The following is a 21,404-nucleotide window of genomic DNA, read 5'->3' as shown; positions in this document are numbered from 1 at the left end:
TTGAGTGGAGGATAACTCGAGGAGATGCAGCGGGTCTGTTCCTAATGGCCAGACTCTGAAACTGAATCTCTATGTCTAGTCATACCACATCCGTAGATTTGGAACGAAGGGAAAGTCTTAAAAAAGGATCATGGGCTTTTATATAAAGTGCCAGTGTTAAGATTTTTGAGTGCTTTATTTTCATAGTTTGTTATATTTACTGTATGTTTAAATTGTCTACTTGAACCTAAGAATAAGAGATAATTATTATTAATTGTTTTGTAAACTGAGCCACGTCAGAAATTACGTCAGTGAATCTAAAGCTAATGAAATAATTAACTAATAAGAAGAGACTTAACGTTGCTGCTTAACATCTTTTACACCTGAAAATGTTTTCCCCCTTATATCACAGCTCATTTCTAACACAGTTGTATTTATTAATTAATGACATGTCAAACAATGATGTTTAATGTTGTGGAACATATAAGTTCCTGTTAACTAAGCCTATAAAGAAAAAGATTATTTAGCTATCAAAATGTTGAATATCTCAAGGGGGTGAAAACTTTTGCAAATCGTACCTGAAGTCTATATTTTCAGCATCCACCTGGTCCTCGTCCCTTTCGGATTTTGGGAAAATTTCTCAATGGCTCTAACAAACAGACCAAACGTTATTATACACATTGAAACAATGTTCTTAATAAGTTCCTGGAACATCTGGAACTAGTTATTTAACACTTAATGGGGTCCCTGGCTGCAAAACCCCTGCATTAGGGGGATCTACTTCATCATCTGCAGCACATGGAGCAATGATTCCATTAAAGATAAAAAATTTCTCTGGTTGTCCAAGATGGCAGTTCCTATATAGTTCCAGTGTTCAGCTACACACTTGGAATTACACTAAACCATTAAATCACACTAAACCATATCAGCATGAGCGTGTGACATCACTGCAGAACTGAGTGAGGTTTACTAGCTTGTATTTTCTAAAAACTGGGTCTTTTATTAAACTTGACTCTTTTTAAACTGACCTGGTCCATCCGTATATCCTTCCAACCATCAATCCTTTCCGGTATCTACTTATTCATGCATCCTTCCAACAGTCTATAACAACCATCCATCCATCATTTCATCTGTCCTTCCTTCCATTCAAAGAACCATTCTTTTAACCGTCCAACTATCTATCCATCATTTCATTGATAAATTCATCCATCCATCTAAAGTTCCATTCATTTATCCGTCCATCCTTTTAATTGTCTATCCAAGCATCCGTCCATCTGTCAATCCATTTGACTGTCTGTCAATCCATCCAAATATCCTGTCATTTGTGCAACCATCCTCCATTAATTTTCCATCCATCCATCCATCCATCCATCCAAAGATGCATTCGTTTGTCCCTCCATCCATCCATCTATACATCTGTCTGTCTGGCAATCCATCCAAAGATCCTTTCATTTGTGCATCCATCCATCTAAAGGTCCATTAATTTTCCATCCATGCATCCATCCATCCATCCATTTATCCATCCATTTTTCCATCCAGTCATCAGTCCATCCAAAAATCCATTCATTTTCCATCCATCCATCCATCCATCCATCCAAAGATGCATTCATTTGTCCATCCATCCATCCATCCATCCATCCATTCTTTTATCCACCCATCTTTCCAACTGTCTATCCAAACATCCATCCATTATTCCATCAAACCAAAGATGCATTTTTTATCCACCCATCCATGTATCCATCTATACCTTTACTATTCCCAAAGTTTAGAGTAAATCACACTAAACCTCACCAGCATGACCATGTGACATCACAGCAGAACTGAGTGTGGTTTGTTTGCTTGTTTTTTCAGATAATTGGGTCTTTTATTGTTTGTTTCCATTATTTATTAGGAACACATTATTAATTGTACTTTATTACTATAGTTAAGACACTTTGATACATTTATGATCAAATTTAAAGAAGTATGTATAGTATGATAAATTTCGGTTAATTACCTATTTGCATAAATTAGCTAGTTAAAGTAGCTAGCTAGTAATGTTTTGCAAATTAGTTTGTTAACAAAAAAATCTAGCCAGCTTTGTAATTACAATTATTACAAAATTAAGTATTATAAATTAGCTAAATAAAATAAAAATAAAAATTGTTAAAAAAAAGCAAGCCATGCAATTTTTTTAGCCAATAAAGTTTTGTAAATTAGCTAGTAATATATATTTTTTTAATTAGTTTACAAAATAGCTAGCTAGTTAAGTTTTGTTTCTGTTTTGATAATATTCCATGTGTAATTAAATGAACAATATATTCTAATATTTGGTCAACATTTTATTGGTAAAATGTGCCTTTTTAGTATTTTATTTTATTATTTTTATTTTATCAGTGGGTTAATCAGGGATGGAGAAACCTATATTAATTAGTTTGCTAATAAGCTAGCTTTATTTATTTATGTTTTGTTTTCGATGCTAATATTAAACATTAGCTAACCAGCAAAACAAATTCTAGCTTTGCCTGATTTCTGGCTCTGCAGCCTTCCCAGTAACCAATTATGAGCTTTAAAGATGCACCCATAATGTGATTTTACTGACTCATTACACTGGCATAATCACCTACAGCAGTTGTGTCAGCTCTGCATCCAAAGATACAGATCAATGAGGACATGTGGTGGGATCTACAGAGCCAGAGACCTCCTGCTGATTTAATTATCCTCTCTCCATCACTGAAAGAGCCACCATTCTTGAGAAGAGCTGAATGAATGATGGTCACATGATATTATCTTCCAGACAGAGTGAGTCAGCTGATTATATATAGTCTGCAAGACAGACGAGAATAGTCTATATGGTTGGTTTCCTAAATGAGCCTTAAACCTCATTAAATGCCATAAACGTGCCATTCGGGAGGGGTTAAGGCTTCAGCACAAGGGGAAGTGCACATAAAAAGAGGGCGAGGCCTTGTAAGGTTGTCATGTTCCCGTTTGACTACACAGCGGAATAAAATATTCATGATGCCAGTGGAGGCTCTGCTGTTCATTAGATCGATGGAAGCGTAATAGCGGGCATATGTGAAACCTCCTTGGCCCAATTTCCTCCACTGCCAAGATAAACTGTGCCACGTTAATGGGCATACTGAGTTACGGTGACTTCCTGGGTGTAGCTGGTTCACGTGCAGATCAGAGACAAGGATGCGTTTTACAGTGACAAGAGAAGATTTGTTCTCCCTGTAGTCTGATACACAACACCAAAGACATGATCCTGAGTCTAGCTTTTTCAATATAGATACATTCCTGTGCTTGCATTTTATTCTAAGGGTAAAAAATTAAATTAAAAATGTTTTAAGTAAATTAATGTAAATAATATAAATAAATGATGAAAATTAATAAATTATATATTTTACATTTATTATGTTTACATTTTTAAGTTGAATGTATTAATGATCAAATAAAGATATATAAATGAAATTAATAAATAGACAAATAAAATGAATATATAGCTTTTTATTTATTTATTTTTAATTTATTTAAAATTCATTTATTTATGTTGATTCAGGCTATCAAACTGAAACTGTATCCATCTATTGTTGTCCTACTCTGGCTTTCCCGGAAGCCAAATAATATGTGAGTATGGAAATGAATAAGTAATAAAGTATGGATTAGTGGGTCCAGGATCCTATTATGTGAGCCAATTGAAATTGAATAAATACCTTCATCTGAGAGGAAAAATTGATTTTAGAATATGTTAGATTTTGGAACAGTTCAAACATGACTCTTTTTATACTGACCTGGTTCATCTGTTTATCTTTCCAACCATCAATCCGTTCATCTATCCAAATATCCATTCATTCATGCATCCTTCCAACAGTCTATTCAACCATCCATCCATCTAAAGATCCATTCACCCATCCATGCTTCCAATTGTCTATCCAAGCATCCGTCCATCCATCTGTATGTCTGTCCATTCATCCGAAGATCCTGTCATTTGTGCATCCATCCAACCAAAGATCTATTCATTTGTGCATCCATCCATCCATCCATCCAACCAAAGATCCATTCATTTGTGCGTCCATCCATCCATCCAACCATCCATTCAGCCATCCAGCCATCCATCTTTCCTCCAGCCATAAGTCCATCCAGAAATCCATTAATTTCCCCATCCATCCATCCATTAGTCCATCAAACCAAAGATCCTTCTTTGCATCCTTCTTTTCATCTTTGTATACATCTATTCCTTTGCCTTAGTGGGAAACTAAGTAGCTAACAAATAAGCAAACACCACTATCATGCACTGTCATGCAAACTCCATGTCTAAGCCATCACACATTCTCCTCAAAAAAATTTGTAATTGTTAAAAATCTCAAAAAGTCATTGTAGAGTGCAGGGTATTATAGCAGCAAAGAGGGAATAATATGGAATGCAATGGAAGCATATGGGTGTGGATACAGATATTTGGGACACCTACTGTAAAGAATCACTTTTGAAGTGATAGTGTGTTTTTATTAGCTATATCTAAGCAAAACAAATAGTATGAAGTATTTCTTTCATTCATATTTGATATCTATAAAATGTAGACAACCTGAACTGACACAACCTTTTTTAGCTGAGGACGACATCATTAACTTTCAGCCTCTTGAGATGCCCAAATGTGTGTTAGTACAAAACAATTGCATGAATATTTCATCGCAATAAGGAGGGTTGTCAAACATGAGACGTGATGGCAGGGGCAAAAAAAGGCTTGAAAATGACATCATCTAATTACCCCTAAGTCCTAAGGAGTTATTGAATTGATCATGGAGGCCTTTTAGGCTGCTGTCCTTCAAGCATTGATATCTGACACTGAGGAGGGTTTTTTTTAGGCTTCGGTACTGGAAATGGCATCTGAGACCTGGACGATGGTCTTGACGGCTAATGGGCGAGCAGAAGGACAGAGCAGGATTGGCCGGATGTGCACGGCTTTGAGGAACACTCATATCGATCAGAAAATCAATAAATCAAGCGCTCAATGCTGGTTAAGGGCTCTTTCCGTTTCCGTCCTAACAAGATTGCCAGGGTAAATTAACGGCTGCTGCTGTCGGCTCATTAGAAGACGGACTGGTGGCTAGCCAAGGCCGAACCGGAGGTCAAAAAAATCACAAATGTATTTTAACACAGGGTAAATAGACAACACGAAGACTGATATATAGGCTTTTGACTTGGGTTACTGGAATATATTAACATTTGTAGCATTTTCAGACACCTTTATCCAGAGCGACTTACTTTTATCTCATTTATACAAATGAGCATTTGAGGGTTAAGGGCCTTGCTCAAGGGCCCAGCAGTGGCAGCTTGGGAATGCAGGGTTTTGAACTCACAACTTCAAGAGTTTATTGTCAGATGTACAGCATATAGTCAGGAAACACCATACAATGAAATTCTTACTCTGTGAAACGTCCAGCAGCTTATGACATAAATTAAGGACATATGAAAAGAATAGAATACTCAAATTACAAATTTACAATTACAAAATTACTAATATAGCGCAAGAGAAAGCTGATAACTAACAAGTCAGTGTAGAAAACAACTCAAGGCTGTACTTACAGTCATAGCAGCTAGAAATAGATGTTCAATATAATACTTTCCTTTTATTGAAGCTTTTATTACAAAATAATGTCACGTTACCGAGAAATCAAGACTTGCTGTGTGGGGACACTTACAATGACAGCTTTACTTTTAACTGTTGCAAATCACTGATGCTGAAGACTCCTTTCTTAAATAAACTCTTCCTCATACAAATCGGATACATAACAAATGTAAGTTGTTACTATACTAACCAAACAATTGATGTGGATTAATATAAACCTGTGATTTGTCTTGCAGCCAGAATTATTTTCAGATCTGCTGTTACAAAAAAAAAGACACCTTCATTTTCAAGAATGAAAAGATTCCTGTAAAGATTGTAGACTGTACTTCCATGCTTTAGCTGTTAATTGTTCACTGTGTGTGTTACTTTAAAGCTGTGCGTGTGTGTGTGTGTGTGTGTTCGTTGTGCCTCCTGCACTCTCAACGAAGGGTCAGTGTGTCTCTGAGGAATTGCTCCATGAGAGCTCTTTAAAGGCGAGAGACGCTCTCTCTCTGTGCTCATTATACTCTCGCTGCGCCGCTCACCATACTCACACACACTCACACACTCACACACACACGGAGAGCTGCTTAACGCCATGGGACAATTCACAGCCTGAGGACTAAATATTAACAACTCATATTTTACACTTTGCTGTTGAGTTTGAAGGTAAGACTTTTTTAAAATGATTATTCATTTGGATACATTTCATTTTGCTATCTAGATTAATGCTGGAATTGTATTCTGATATTATTTTAAAGACTTTTGTCTTATTTTCTACTTGTGAAGTAAATAGAGCTACATTATCTATATTAATGGTGATTTACAAATAATATTTCTTGTTATCTATCTATCTATCTATCTATCTATCTATCTATCTATCTATCTATCTATCTATCTATCTATCTATCTATGTAATTATTTATTTTTTTTAACGAAACTGTTATTTATTTTAATATTTTATTTTATATTTATTATTTTTTTAAACATCAACTTCTCTTTATTACTAGAAAAAAGATATTAAATGCATTGAAAGATTATTTCAAGTCTTAAATAATTTGTAAAATGGAAAGAATTCCATTTTTTGACAAGTTTTTTGATTAAACAAACCTCTCGTATGCGTATTTATTTGCTGTGCTTTAGTATATAATTCTTTAGTTATGAATAATTAAAATATGTATATTTATTAAAGTTATTATTAAAGTTTAAAATAGTACATTTTTGTCTAGGAAATAAGGAAGGCATATCATTTATTATTTTTATTTATTATTTTCATTATTTTTTAATATGACTAACGACTTTTAAATATTAAAATGTTTTATTACTATTATTTTTTTATTATTATAGTTATAATTATTATTGTTATTATTAATAAATACTAAATATTATAACTGCCCTCTATATCTGACTTTGTCCTTTAATCCTGTGCAGCACGTGAAGCAAATCCTCCACATTATGTCGGAGAAGAAATCCAGACCCTCAGACGCACGTCCCAAAAACCTGCGTAGCTGGAGCGTGGACAGCTACATCCGCAGCGTCAAGAAACGTTCGCGTGGTCCGCGCCATGACGCCCCAGCAAGAGGGGGAGAGGACGGAGACACAGCGGATGAGCAAAACGTCCGCTCGACTTCCTGTCCCCAGAGACGGAGGGAAAGGAAATGCAGCTGCGCGGCAATCGGAGACGGAGACATAGACACCATGTGCAGAAAAGCGCTGTCTCGCCGTTCTCTCAGACAGAAGTTCCAGGATGCAGTGGGGCAGTGTCTCCCTCTCCGTGGCCACCACCATCATCACCACCACCACCATCACCACCATCATCACCAGAGTGGCTCCTCGCGCCCGTTCTCGGTGCTCCTGTGGTCCAAGCGCAAGATTCACGTGTCCGAGCTCATGGAGGACAAGTGTCCCTTCTCACCAAAGTCCGAACTGGCGCAGTGTTGGCACCTTATCAAGAAGCATGGCACACATCAGAACGCATCGTTAGTCCTTGAGGATCACAAAAGCAGAAGGATGTCCACATCTCCTTCCACGTTTATTTCCTGGGAGGAAGTCAGCTCTAACGGCGCTTCCAGCCTGACTGACTGGGACTCGTCCTTCATTCCCGGCGCTCCCCAGTGTTGCGCACATGCCGACTACATCTTAGTGCCTGACCTTCTTCAGATCAACAACAGCCCTTGTTACTGGGGCGTCCTAAACCGTTTCGAGGCCGAGCAGCTCCTAGAAGGCCAGCCTGAAGGCACCTTCCTGCTCCGAGACTCTGCCCAGGATGACTACCTGTTCTCAGTCAGCTTCAGGCGCTACAGCCGCTCTCTGCACGCCCGCATAGAGCAAAGCGGCAAGCGCTTCAGCTTTGACTGCCGTGACCCCTGCATGTACAGAGACGTGAGCGTCACAGGTCTGCTGAAGCACTACAGCGATCCAGCCACGTGCCTGTTCTTTGAGCCGCTCCTGTCTCGCCCCTTGCCCAGGAACTTCCCCTTTTCCCTGCAGCATCTATGCAGGGCGTTGATCTGTAGCTGCACTACATATCAGGGCATCGAGACTTTGCCCCTGCCTCACACACTCAGGGATTACCTCAGGCAATACCACTTCAAATGTGATGGGGCTTGCGATGTCTGATGAACAAACGGACTTGTGTTAGAACCGTAAGGAATGTGGCTTCCTGAGTGGTGTCATTTCTTCGCAAATGAAGAAGGTCACAAATGCAACATGGCGACGTTGCAGCCATCTCTCAGAGTCTGAAAAAGCATTACCGCTCCTGGTTTTCTGGGTGGGATGAAGGTCTTCCTTTCTACAATCAATTTGGGCTTCTATTAGCTCATTTATACAAGACAGGGTAATAATAGTTAACAGAATTGACATTACAGCTACCAAAAAAACCCCCAAAAAGCAGCATAAAAAAAATGTTCCTGTGATTTCACTGCAGAAAAAGAGGTACCAAACTCTACTATTTCTTGTTGTGGTATCGGCTTTTGTATCTCTAGCTATGTTTTACCTGAAAAATTGAATATGGTATAATTTTTAGGTACATAATTAAACCTCAAGGACCTCTGACGTACTTTAAATACACACCCCACAGGAACAAAACATGTATCTGTAAGGAAAGATCAGGAAACAACTTGGTATCTTTATTTCTGATAGTGTGTATGCAGGGTTTGTTTATTTCCCTGCTACATTTTCATTTTCCCCCCCCCTATTCGTTTAGCATTTGAAGTTCTTACGGTTTTTATAGACTGTCGTTAAGTCTCACGGACAATCACAAAACATATTTGCATAAATGCATACTCAACTTTAATGCTCTTAATAAGCATTAAATCTTTTTTAAATGGTGTTCCATATCAGTTGTAGATCACTAACAAGACCTCAAACATCCTTTGTCGAAACATCGTTTCTGCCATCAAGCTTAAAATCACTCAAGGAACTACAATATTACAGTGAGCAGAGACAATCGAACTGATGGAGCATTGTTCAGTGGGACATAAGCAGCAGTTTGACCAGAAGAGATGGAAACACATTTGGTCCTGCTGCACCGGTAACTGATAATGTGATGGGAGCTGACGCCGACTAAATCGGGAGAAACCTCTAGAAAGCCGTCGGATGAAAAACGTCTTCCTGATAAAGGTCATTTTGAATGATCGAGTAGAAAAGGCCAGGAATGAGCACGCAGAGATCCTGAGTCTTTTGAAACAGAACTTGAAGTGGATCCTCTCAGGCCATTGTATTCGTATAGCACTTAGGGAACTATAGATGTTGTCACAAAGCAGCTTTACAGAAATCTGGATGTAGATTTTGATCCATAATGACTAAACCTGGCAACCAGACTCGAAAGGGAACCAAACACTACATATTATATTTTAGGACATGCTTTTGTGATTTTCAGCAGCAGTTCTGTATTTTTCAGCTTTGTGTATTTTATATTTAAACTTTCATGTAGTAATCATTTGAAAGACTTTATGGTTTAACATTTACTGAATTTGGCCAACGCCCTTATCCAGAGCAGCTTACGTCCATCTAATTTTATTTATTTATTTGTTTTATACAACTGAGTAATTGAGGGTTGCTCAGGGGTCCAGTAGGGACAGCTTGGTGGTCCTGGGATTCAAGCTCACAACCTTTAAATCAATAATCCAACACTTTAACCACTGAGCTACCACATTCCCATGATTGTAGTTTTATCAAATGTAATTGTCCAGACTAATACAGGTACCTGGGAAAACCCTTCACACAGTGACATTTTGAGGGCATGAAGAGGGCATGAAGAATTTATTATCGCCACACATACATTCCAGCACAGTGGAATTCTTTTCTTCGCATATCCCAGCTGAGAAAGTTGGGGTCAGAGCGCAGGGGCAGCTATGATACAGCATCCCCTGGAGCAGAGAGGGTAAAGGGCCTTGCTCAATTGCCCAACAGTGGAGCTTGGTGGTGCTGATCCTCCGAGCAACAACTCAGAGCCTTAACCACTTGAGCCACCTCTGCCCCCACCACAACCCCCGCCACTGCCCCATTTGAAATTCAGAAATATCATAAGTATGGTCTTGTTACACCTCAAAAGATGAAAAGGGATACAATTCAGTCCGACTTCGGTGTTGGACCATTTCAGATATTTAGACAGTTGATATCTGATTACAAATCGAATTGATACGGTCCTCCGCAATTTTTGGCTCCATCCCTCAGCTTGATCTTGTGTAAAAGAAATCGGATTTAGACCTTTTCAGACATTTTGACCTTGAACTTTGGAAGCCAAGGTTAAAAAGTAGTCTAAACGTAAACATATTTCCACATCATATTGGAGAAATCCACTATGTTTTATAAAAGGTTTCAAAGCTAGGAGTCTGGGTGCAACAAGGTTTATTTGGCAGACAAAATGAAAATATATTATCCAAGTCGAAAAACTTTACGACAGACCAAAGGTCAAAACAATCAGCAAGAGTAAACACAGTCAAAGGATAATCTAAGGTATACAATGACATGGGGTCAAAACATAGCGAGGCAGTGAGACAGAACAAAAGCCTCCGAAGATACACTGTTCGGTAATGGCAAGAATTCGAACAGATTAAATGTATAAATGAACAGAAAGTCTTTGCAAGAGTTTGCGCTAATATTTTACTCTATTATTATACCCTCACCTCTTCTGGTGAGGAGGAGAAGAGTCCCAAACTCCAGCTACAGTATTTTACAGACAGATAAAAAAAAAAACAGCCACAGTACCATCTGAAGGGTTTTCCCAGGCTTCCGGTCATTTAAACAAAAGACTTGCATGCAGGAAAAGTGTTTATACTGTACATAGATAAGAAACACCAACAACATATCAGCTGCGCATCAATCGACAATCAGGAGCCTATCAAAAATCAATAGGCGCCAACATATCTGTATCTTCAGAATACAAAAATGTCCATTTCAAAACTTTTCAGTGTTCAGGTTCAAAACGAAGACAAACTTCAGAAATATTTTCACATGAACGTCTTCAAGACTTTAAGGTTAATTGCATCGCATATTACTGAACCACTACCGTATACTCATGATTAGATGTGACAGTCCATGACTTACGCTTGAGACGTACTTTTTACATTTCTACTGACTGTGCTATATGCAAATGAGATCTCAGACATAAACCTGAGCTTAATTATGCAATGGTTTTGTCTTTCTTTGGAACAGCCATGCAGGATTTCTGCATAGATTTGTTCATCTATTTGTTCAAATGGCACAAAATTCCGCGTGGCCGTTTTCTCCATCTACAGTATAACCAACAGCCAATGATATTTAAACCCTTTTCCGAATTACCTGTTGCCTTTTTAGCAGATTTTGCACTTATACCCCATATGAAAAGATGTTGTTGTAAACTATAATGTCTGATATTCTATGTATACTGTGTATATGAGCTGAACTCTCTGGCTGACCTTCCTAATGAGACAGAACAGCCATGATAATGTTTTTTTTTAACATCGTATGTACATAACGGTCAGAAAGAAATGGTGTTGGGGGGGGGGGTTAAAAACAATTGGACATCTCAGTTTTATCATATCATAGCCTACAATGTCATCACCCTTTAAAGCACATTTAAGTGGATCATATTGTTAACCAGTTCCTCCATCATGTGTACTAGCTCACAATTTTCAATAAATTCTGCCTATAAATACCGACCAGGTTAATGTGTGTGAATGATCTTTTCTTTGTATTGCTTCTATTAAGAATGGATGGATGATAAAAGACTGTAAAGTCATCATGATGCATTTTTAATAAGGTTTCCCAATCCTGCTTTTATCCACACAAAGGGCTTCATTTATCAAACCGGATATGAAGCAAATCATTCGTAAATCATTCTCAAGAGCGTTTGCTAAAGAATCGTGGTATTTGAGAAATTCCAATTTCTTCATGGGGGAAAAAATATTCATAGTCCATTAGAGTTTGTGTAAATTGATGTATAAAGAAACTCCATGAAGGATCAGCTTCAGAAATCATATGATCGTGTTGCGTATTTCAGTTACACAACACAAATCTAGTGAACATTTGAAAGTGAAGCCTTTCCACAATAATCACATGAAAGAAGGTAATCCGAGACAAAAGTAATGGCACCCTGTAATAGCATGGTATGCTGTGGTGGCTGATGTGCTGCGGTGGCTGAGCTGCATTACTGGAAAATTTAGCAAACGCCGCTATTAGGAGGTGATCCACCATTTTAGCAACATGAATACCAACAAAATCTCAAGAGGGTTAACATAACATTTTTTAAAATCTGACCACAATTTTTAGTTTGTTTTAAACATACAGTTTTACTAAAAGATTCTGAAATAAGACCCTAATTATTATTATTTATTTCTATTTTAAACCAGCTAATCGAAAAGAAATTTCTATCTTTTTTTGTCTCAGACCCCAGAAGTCCTGTCTGGTGTCTATAATAGAATTTCATCCATTTTACGAACTCCTGAATGCTATGTACAGAGAGACTACAGTCATAATTTCTTGTATTCGGAATAATGTCATTATTTCGCAACGGTCAGAAGTAAAGCTGTAAAAGTTTTCCATCGAGATCTTCAGGAGCGTCTACAACAGATACATATATGTATATAAGTATGATATATTGATTAATAATGGAATAAAACACTTCAGTAGGTGCTATTATCTACATTTATGGTATTTGGCAGACACCTTTATCCAGAGCAACTTACATTTTATACAACATTGAGGGTCAAGGGCCTTGCTCAAGGACCCAGCAGTGGCAGTTTGGTGGACCTGGGGTTTAGAATTCACAACCTTCCAATCAGTAGTCCAACACTTTAACCAGTCAGCTACCACCTCATTATCTAGTATCGGAAAATAACATCCATACAAGGAGGTAACAGTAACGTTTTACACCAGGCTGCGTTCACACTACGTGTTGTTGATTATTTTCCTATTAAAGCACACCACATGGATTTTTTTTAAAGCAGGTTATTTTAGATTTTTTTGTGGAACAGCACCATTAACGGTTGAAATAAAAATTCTGATCGCTTTCCAGTTTAGACTGTAGACTCATGTGGTCTGTCAGTGGCTTTGTTAGCTTCAACAGAATAAAAATATGGACCTGAAAACTACACTGAACATTTCCATGAGATTAATGGTGAAATTTATTTCAGTAGAATGTGATATATGAAACCTCTCTGTATGAAGACTCATGCGTGGATGTTTTTCTCCATCGGTCACTAGTTCATGAGTGCCATTTCCTCAAAGCAAGCAGTGTAAGCTAAAGACTGCGTATAGTCTGCTGTGGTGTATTTACTCTGAATGTAGATTCATGTGAGAAACCAGATTCTCAAATGACTTCTGCAGGAACCATAAACATCGATTGTAAAACCCATCAATGTTAAATATTAATGTTCACATGAACAAATTATCGCTATGACTTCAGATGGTGATGGAGCCCGATGGCTTGTGGCTGACTGTCTGTTTAGTCAAGGAAATGTGCATATAATGATGACTAACGATGACCGAGGATGAGTAATGATGACATCTTAAAATCTTGTAAAAGTAAAATCAACCATATAAAAGAGAGAAAAAAGACAGAATAATGAGTTAATATGTCTGTTTATTAGAAATAGCTAACTAAACAATAAGTAACTAAAATAACAAAAAAAAAAATTAAATAAATAAAAATAATAAATAACTAAAAAATTCCAAGGTCCTCCTAAGGGGGCGGGGCTTGTCTCTTTGAATTTGAATTTATATTTATATTTCTGGGTAAAATTTCGCTTCTTCTGTGCGTTTGTTTTGTCTGATGACATTTTTAAGAATAAATGGTGTAACACTTTTTTAAAGAATAAATTTTAAGAATAAATGATGTAACACTTAATGCATGTTGTTGCCTATAGGTTTGATTACAATATTGAGGCAACATTCAACCCTTCTAAATCTTTTAATAAATCCTCATTTTTTTTTGACACTGAAACTAAGAAAACACATTCAAACAAACTAAAAAAAAAACCAACTAAATGTGTTTTCTTTACTCTTTTTTAACTGGGCGGATTATTTTAAGCATAGACTTACAAAATATACAGAATAAGTATTTTTGCTGATTTTAGCTCATCTGTCAGTTTATAACTTAAAAACAAATAAAATAAAATAAAATAAAATAAAAAGAGAACATATTTTCCTTCTTCCTTCCATGATCTTCATGAAATTCAGATGATGCAACTTCCTAAACATTTGACCAAATATTCCAGAGCGATTCAACTTAATGAATGAATGAATGAATGAATGAATGAATGAATGAATGAATAAATAAATAAATAAATAAATAAATAAAAAAGTCTTTTTTTTAATATAGTAGTATTTTAATAGTTATAGATGTTGTTTAACTTGAAGTGTAATATCAGTGGGACGCTGATTTTGGGCTGTATGTTCTTGACAGAATGTACACATTTAGACCTTTATTATTGTCTGGTAGACTATCAAAAAATTGATTTTTCCCTTAAGAGACTCTTCTCTGCCATTCCATCTTCTGCATCCCTGTGGTTTGTTATTGAATTTCATTGCCATCGTATATCAGGCAGTGTCTGTAGCTGCTTCCTGCACTTCCTATCAGATTACTCCTGGGAGAGAGAAAAAAGAACTGAAGCAAACCGTCTGTCTTTCCCCATGGAAAAAGCTGCTCGGTGTCGGATGACCTGCATTATTGGATTTCTAGCCTTCACAGCCTTTTCAAGAGCATATAGCCATTAGACATTTTTTTGGAAAAAAAAGAAAGAAAGAAAGTTGAAGAAGGAAAGAAATAATCACTATTTATTTATTTATTTAATTTTATTTATTTATTTGTTTGTTTGTTTGTTTATTTTTATGTATTTATTTACTTATTTTTATTTAATTTTATTTATTTCATTCAAAAACTAAATATATTTCGACTCATACGGGTTTTATGACCAGGCTGTAAGTGTATTTTGTGTTACTTCCGGTACAACCACTACAAAACAAACTACATATCCCATAAACACTTGTGCTTCCGGTGTCTCGATTATTATTATTATTGTTATTATTATTAGCATTATTATTATTATAATTATCAGCGCGTAGATTTTTTTTCAAACAAAAAAGCTTGCTTGTTCAATTCGTGTAACAATATTTTAAATTTTTATTAACAATGTTTGTCGTATAATAGTTCATTTAAAAAAAAAACTGGATCTCTCTATTACGTAGCATGTTAGCTAGTCCATGAATACCCGGATGAAAAGGAGATAACTGATTGGTCCATACGACCCCGCGTTCCTCTCGTGGACGTGTTAATTTTTTTAAAATAAGAAAAAAAAATCATTCTATTAGTCGGACATATTTTATGAACTTTTTTTTTTACATGTAGCTGAATAAAGCTACATATGCGAAGCGTGTTTATTTCATTCTGTTGGATTGTTTTGTCCGTGATCACGGCTGACGCGTATAATGGGTGGAGCCAAACAGCATGCGTTGACTAATAGAGGCGAGGGAAACACGGAAGCCCACGCCTTCTTTTTTACGTCATTATTTCGGCGCGGGAGACTGGAGTTGAAAGCTTAATTTAAGGAGAATTGCCGCCAATAACGAGGTGAGTGCAGAAAAACAACAACAACAACAATAATTAAAAGAATTAAAAACGTATAACACTGTGGTTCCAGATGTTTAATTATAGAATTATTATTTTTGCGTGTTGGTTTTATGTAACGTGCGGGAGTTACCCTTAAATCCATTACACTATGTAACGTATGCTTCAATGCTTTTTGTTTGTTTGTTTGTTTGTTTGTTTGTTTGTTTGTTTGGTATCGCAGACCCATAACATTTAACATGAACAAGTTTATAATTGTTCGATTATGCATGGTTATTATTAGTTAGCTAGTTTACTTTCCAAGTTCACCAGAAGCCTCGCTTATTCGACAGGATTGATTGAGAATTCCAGTGTACTAAGTTGTTTGTTTTGTCTGTTTGTTGTTGTTTATATTTTAATATTCATAGTACTGTCTAGAGATTTTTTTTTTTTGCATTTTTGAGGAACATATTGCTTTGTATAGCGGTCATTTGTGTGCGTGCACGTGAGCTGGTGCACCTCATTGCACTTCCTTTTACTAGAACCATGGGTTCTCCAAGATCAGGTTCTAAAGCTAGATCTCTTCTTAAAGAGTGCATAATGTAGTGAAGGTGCTCTCCTGACATCCCACAATGCACTGCAGGAGGTTGGAGTCCAAACAGTGTAGACTGAATGATGAAAAAAATACCCATAATGCTTCTGTAGGACTTCCATGAAGCAAAGCCAGGGGTGTTTGTGGTTTAGAAAACACTCAAATTACTCTGTGCTCAAGGTGTTTGAGAATTTTATACATTGTTTTCTTGAGTATTTGTATACACCGATCAGGCATAACATTCTGAGCAGTGAGAGGTGAAGTGAATAACACTGATGATCTCCTCATCATGGCACCTGTTAGTGGGTGGGATATATTAGGCAGCAAGTCACCATTTTGTCCTCAAAGTTGATGTGTTAGAAGCAGGAAAAATGGACAAGCGTAAGGATTTGAGCGAGTTTGATGAAGGGCCAAATTGTGATGGCTAGGCCACTGGATCAGAGCATCTCCAAAACTGCAGCTCTTGTGGGGTGTTCCTGGTCTGCAGTGGTCAGTATCTATCAAAAGTGATCCAATGAAAAGAAACAGTGGTGAGCCGGTGACAGGGTCATGGGCGGTCGAGGCTCACTGATGGACGTGGGGAGTGAAGGCTGACCTGTGTGGTCTGATCCAACAGACGAGCTACTGTTGATCAAATTGCTGTAGAAGTTAATGCTGGTTTTGATAGAAAGGTGTCCGAATACACAGTGCATGAGGGCAGCAAAAAGGAAACCAACACAATATTAGGCAGGTGGTCATAATGTTATGCCTGTTCGGTGTAAGGCTGCTATGTAAGATTATAGACGTTACTTTATTAGAGTTTTTTTCTTCTTGTGTGTCGTTACAGGAGGACCTACGATGCCCTGTGAGAGAAAGCCGATGCGCTACGGCCACTCAGAAGGCCAGACGGACGTCTGCTTTGACGAGCACGGCAAGTGAGTAACGCTAAAAACCACTGATCTGTCTTTGCTATAGGCTAGTTCACACTACAAGACTTTAACCGTCGGCAGATCGCTTTGCTGTTCAGACTACATGACTTCACTGTAGGTCTTTTTGTCCTTGTGGTGTTCACACTACGCGACGCTTCGTAAATGATCCACAAGAGGGGGTCGCACACCACACGATCTGACAACAACTCTCAACTCTGTTGACTTTCTCTCTCATTGGCTGGAGGTCGTAGCTACAGTTGACACCACATGATGTCGAGTCCCAGATATTTAACATGCCGGATATCTGGATTTTGTCTGCGAGGCGTCAGCGAGCCTCTTTGATGCATCGTTGAGTAGTTCACACATAAAGATTGCTGAGCGCTGATCACCCGCTGATTTTCCCACGATCACAGACCGATCTGTCGGCGAGCTCGTTAATTTGCAAATCGGGCTTAAAATCCTGTAGTGTGACCTAGGCTGAAGTTGCATGAATCTACAGTCTGGGTTAGAAGGAAATCAGCCTCAGCTTTGCTAGTCACTACTCATGTCTTCATACCATTTGGTGTATTTTTGTTGACCATTAGAGGTTCTGTTGTGTTTGGCTCCTCCTTAAGACATTCGTTAAGAGCAAATAAATTCATAAGGTTGGCAGAAATGTTTCCTTAAAGAAGACAAGGGGCGGAGTTTAGACAACCAGCCTTTCCTTTTTGTTGCCTGTTTTTGTATCCTTAATTTGTTTCTGTGATTATATTAAAATGTTCTCAGTTTCTCCTTCATTTAGTTTCTAACCTTTGTAATCTCTGTACTTGTAGGTATATCGTTACGTGTGGAAGCGACGGAGACGTGCGCGTATGGGAAAGTCTAGACGACGACGATCCTAAATCCATAAATGTCGGAGAGAAGGCCTACTCTGTAGCACTGAGAGTAAGTCATCCTTTTTTTGTATGTAAAGGGAAAATAGTCCACTAAACAACAACATTTATTTATAAGCTATGATCCGGATCAAATCGGACCAAAAAAAAACCTGTTAAAAATCTTGATTTTCCGTGTCTGTGTGAGAGAGAGTGCGCTCCAGTTTCTTTCTTGAGCTTGAAAGCAGTAAATACGGCTATTATTTACTTTCTTTGATTGAAATGTAGCTGAACTGATGCATATTGAATCAGATTGAAATGAAACTGAATCAGGGTTCAATCAAATCAGTAACAAATCAGTTAATTTGTTAAATATTATGTACTGTTTAACATTTTGACCGATTGAGGGAGAGTCACACTTCTAGAAAGTTTTCACCATTATCAGATGTTAAAAAGTTACACAAACAGTATTTTTCCAAATAAAATTCAACTAGGTTTTATATGGGGAAATTTTTATTAATGCAGAGGTGTTAAAATTTACGATATGGGATGCGCCTGAAATTTACGTATTTCTTTTTTCCTTCTTCTTCTCTCTCTCTCTCTCTCTCTCTCTCTCTCTCTCTCTCTCTCTCTCTCTCTCTCTCTCTCTCTCCTTTCTTCTTCTTCTTTTTTTTTTTTTTTTAAAACCATAAACCAAGCTGTAGCTCTGACCAAATTCACTGAAAGGGAAAGGATGATTGAGTTCCCAAGACTGTCTTGTCAGCCAATAGAAAGCAAGTGGGCGGGTCCATGTGGTCGAGAAAACAAAACGTAGGAGCTGCTTATCATTAAGCAGTGCTCACCAGTGACTTTTTTTAAAAATCTGAGCAGTTGCTTTGCGTATATTTGAAGGGGGGGAAATCTCGGCACCCTCGCTGATGTGTAACAGAGTAATCCAAATTGATTCTCTCATCTTAACTCATTGTAGCTCTGATTTCTCTCCTCTTACAGGGCGGGAAATTAGTCACGGCCGTTTCCAATAACACCGTCCAGATCCACACGTTTCCCGACGGAGATCCTGATGGAATACTCACCCGTTTTACCACCAACGCAAATCACGTCACCTTCAACTCCAACGGCACGAGAGTCGCCGCCGGCTCCAGGTAATGCTGGTGCTGTTGTGGGTTTTTTTAATGTTCTGAAATGACCGATGTTGGCATTTATTCATCAAAGCGGCGTTTGGTGAATCTTATCGTAAAACGATCACATGCAGATTCCACAGATTTAGCAATATCATCGACCTGAAAAAAGCAGTTAAATCATGGAAGTCAGTATTGACAGACTAAGTAAGGGTTCGTCGTGACAATAGCGTGTACATGGGCATCATATGAAACTATAGTGGAGATTAGTGAGAACATTTTAAACTTAATCCAAAACGCTGAGATCAGATCTTTTATCAGCTCATTAGTACAAGATACACCACAATGCAACAACCTGGAGGTGGAGTCTTGGGCAGATGGGCGGTTCCTGTATAATTATTTTTAGTATCCTCAAAATTCCAAATTTTTTTATTCATTTAGGAAATTTGCTTTATTTTCATTGCATTTCTTTTAAATGCAATTTAAATTCATTACATAATTATAATGTTATAATTTATTATAACAAATTATAATTGAACATTTTTAAATCTGGCCATAAACTCTTGGACTATCTTGTGTTAAGTTTAAACTGTTTAGACATTTAAATTATTTATTATTTATAAATTTATAATTATTTATTTAATTATTTTTTTCCTCACCTTTTCTGCCATTTTGTTTACTTTAACCTCTAACAAATAATTCTATTCTATTCTATTCTATTCTATTCTATAATTCTATTCTACTCTACTAATTTGACTAAAAGTAATCTTCACACTCATTTTCTGAAAGCTTACTTGTGATTGGCTAACTGGTGCAATCGGGGCGTGTCTCATGTAAATGAAGCGCCGTAAACTAGAGCGTGCCGAATGGCAGCAAATAAATTTGGAGATTGGAGATTTTTCCTTGTTCTCAGCACCAGATGTCCCGTTTTTTTCCTTTCCTTTAATTGTAAACGCTTTTTTTAAATTTATTACTGATTTTATACCGAGATCTGAATCTTTTGCTTAAAGGAATGTGATTAGTGCGAATGTATGTGCGGTTGTAGCTCTTGACAGCCCTCTAGTGGCCAGGTCGTGCATTGCACTTTCACTGTATTACTGTGTCTCAGTATAGAGAGGAAGTGAAATGTATGTTATCACTTCACAGTATTCATGCTCTCGACTTAATGCCTGACTGTTTGGATGTATAGATTATTTTTTAAATGTGGAAACATTGCACACCATGTCACTCCCATCGATCCAGCCGTTTTCCCGCACTTGCTTTGCTGTGAATATTGACCAGGCGTGCGCCGTCAGCCGATACCCGAACAGGTTATTTGATTTCTCTTCCTGTTGCGTTAGGAAATGAGTTTTGCCTTCATTTCCCATCCGCGAACCAAAAGATCAGTACCATCTCTCCGTCTGTGTCTCAGTGACTTCCTGATAAAGGTGATCGAGGTGACGGACAGCAGTCAGCAGAAGACCCTACGCGGTCACGACGCACCTGTTCTCAGCGTGACCTTTGACCCCAGCGACAAGTATGTTGTAAGTAGAACAGACATTTCCACAGCCACCGTTTGACAGGTGCTTTTTGGTTACCGTTGAACAATTGTGAACAAATCACACACAACTAAGATGAAGAGAGCTTGGCGATGCGATGATCAGGGTTCAAGCCCCGGCATTGCCAAGAAAGTTCTAATATTTTATACGTTTTTGGTTATTTAGTATATTTTAAAATCTTTTTTGTAACCTGAATGTTAGTTGAATTGCGCAGCACAGCCCTCACTCCATGGTGAGATCTGTTCTAAAGAGCGTGCTAATGCAGATGTGATCCTCCGCAGGCCTCCTCCAGCTGTGACGGCTCGGTGGCGGTGTGGTCTGTAGAGCAGCAGGTAAACACTTCTCTTTATAATCGTCATGATTGTGGAGGCTCTGATCACTCTATAACCGGACCACGGTGTTTGTCCTGTAGTCCTGCAGGGTTTTTGTATCTTGGTGTGGAAACGGTCAGGAGACTGAAGTGCTAAAAAATCTCATTCCCTTCTTCCTCAAATAAAAAGAATTGACCATGTTACATGTTTGTAGTTATTAAAAAAGATGCTGTTTATTCTCTCTGTAGTTACTTTTAATGTTCTGTAACGTCCAGTCAGTTCCTGTGATCCAGTACATTATAACTGCTCTAAACTCACCAGATTCTTTTTCTTTCTTTCTTTTTCTTTCTTTCTTTCTTTCTTTCTTTCTTTCTTTCTTTCTTTCTTTCTTTCTTTCTTTCTTTCTTTCTTTCTTTTTCTTTCTTTCTTTTTCTTTCTTTCTTTTTCTTTCTTTCTTTTTCTTTCTTTCTTTGTTTCTTTCTTTCTTTCTTTCTTT

At 37.6% G+C, this 21,404-nt stretch overlaps 2 protein-coding genes across 4 annotated transcripts in view; both read left to right on the top strand.

Moving 5' to 3' along the window:
- The first annotated feature begins 6,052 nt into the window (after positions 1-6,052).
- socs4 (suppressor of cytokine signaling 4) lies at positions 6,053-11,700 on the top strand. 2 transcript variants are annotated; one of them, XR_009205741.1, is made up of 3 exons: positions 6,053-6,232; positions 6,995-10,149; positions 10,312-11,700. XR_009205741.1 is itself a non-coding variant. In XM_058398679.1 (2 exons), exon 2 carries the CDS (start codon positions 7,019-7,021, stop codon positions 8,180-8,182), a length of 1,164 nt encoding a protein of 387 aa, XP_058254662.1. In that variant the 5' UTR covers positions 6,053-6,232; positions 6,995-7,018; the 3' UTR covers positions 8,183-11,700. The 2 variants fall into 2 exon arrangements, 1 of the variants encoding a protein (XP_058254662.1); XM_058398679.1 differs by having other exon boundaries at positions 6,995-11,700.
- Positions 11,701-15,461: 3,761 nt separating this feature from the next.
- The window catches only part of wdhd1 (WD repeat and HMG-box DNA binding protein 1), a 26,308-nt gene continuing 20,365 nt past the window's right edge, over positions 15,462-21,404 (top strand). The window contains exons 1-6 of one of the 2 annotated variants that reach the window (XM_058398164.1): positions 15,462-15,614; positions 17,009-17,096; positions 17,903-18,014; positions 18,932-19,083; positions 20,471-20,582; positions 20,879-20,929. In XM_058398164.1, coding sequence (XP_058254147.1) covers positions 17,020-17,096; positions 17,903-18,014; positions 18,932-19,083; positions 20,471-20,582; positions 20,879-20,929 — 504 coding nt within the window. In that variant the 5' untranslated portion in view covers positions 15,462-15,614; positions 17,009-17,019. The remainder of the gene's footprint in view (positions 15,615-17,008; positions 17,097-17,902; positions 18,015-18,931; positions 19,084-20,470; positions 20,583-20,878; positions 20,930-21,404) is intronic. The other variant, XM_058398165.1, reaches the window with a different exon arrangement.

This window comes from Hemibagrus wyckioides, linkage group LG09, assembly GCF_019097595.1.
Source record: "Hemibagrus wyckioides isolate EC202008001 linkage group LG09, SWU_Hwy_1.0, whole genome shotgun sequence".
Classification (NCBI taxonomy): domain Eukaryota; kingdom Metazoa; phylum Chordata; class Actinopteri; order Siluriformes; family Bagridae; genus Hemibagrus; species Hemibagrus wyckioides.
The sequence above is the reverse complement of the archived record's forward strand: the minus strand, read 5'-3'. Positions and strand labels throughout refer to the sequence as shown.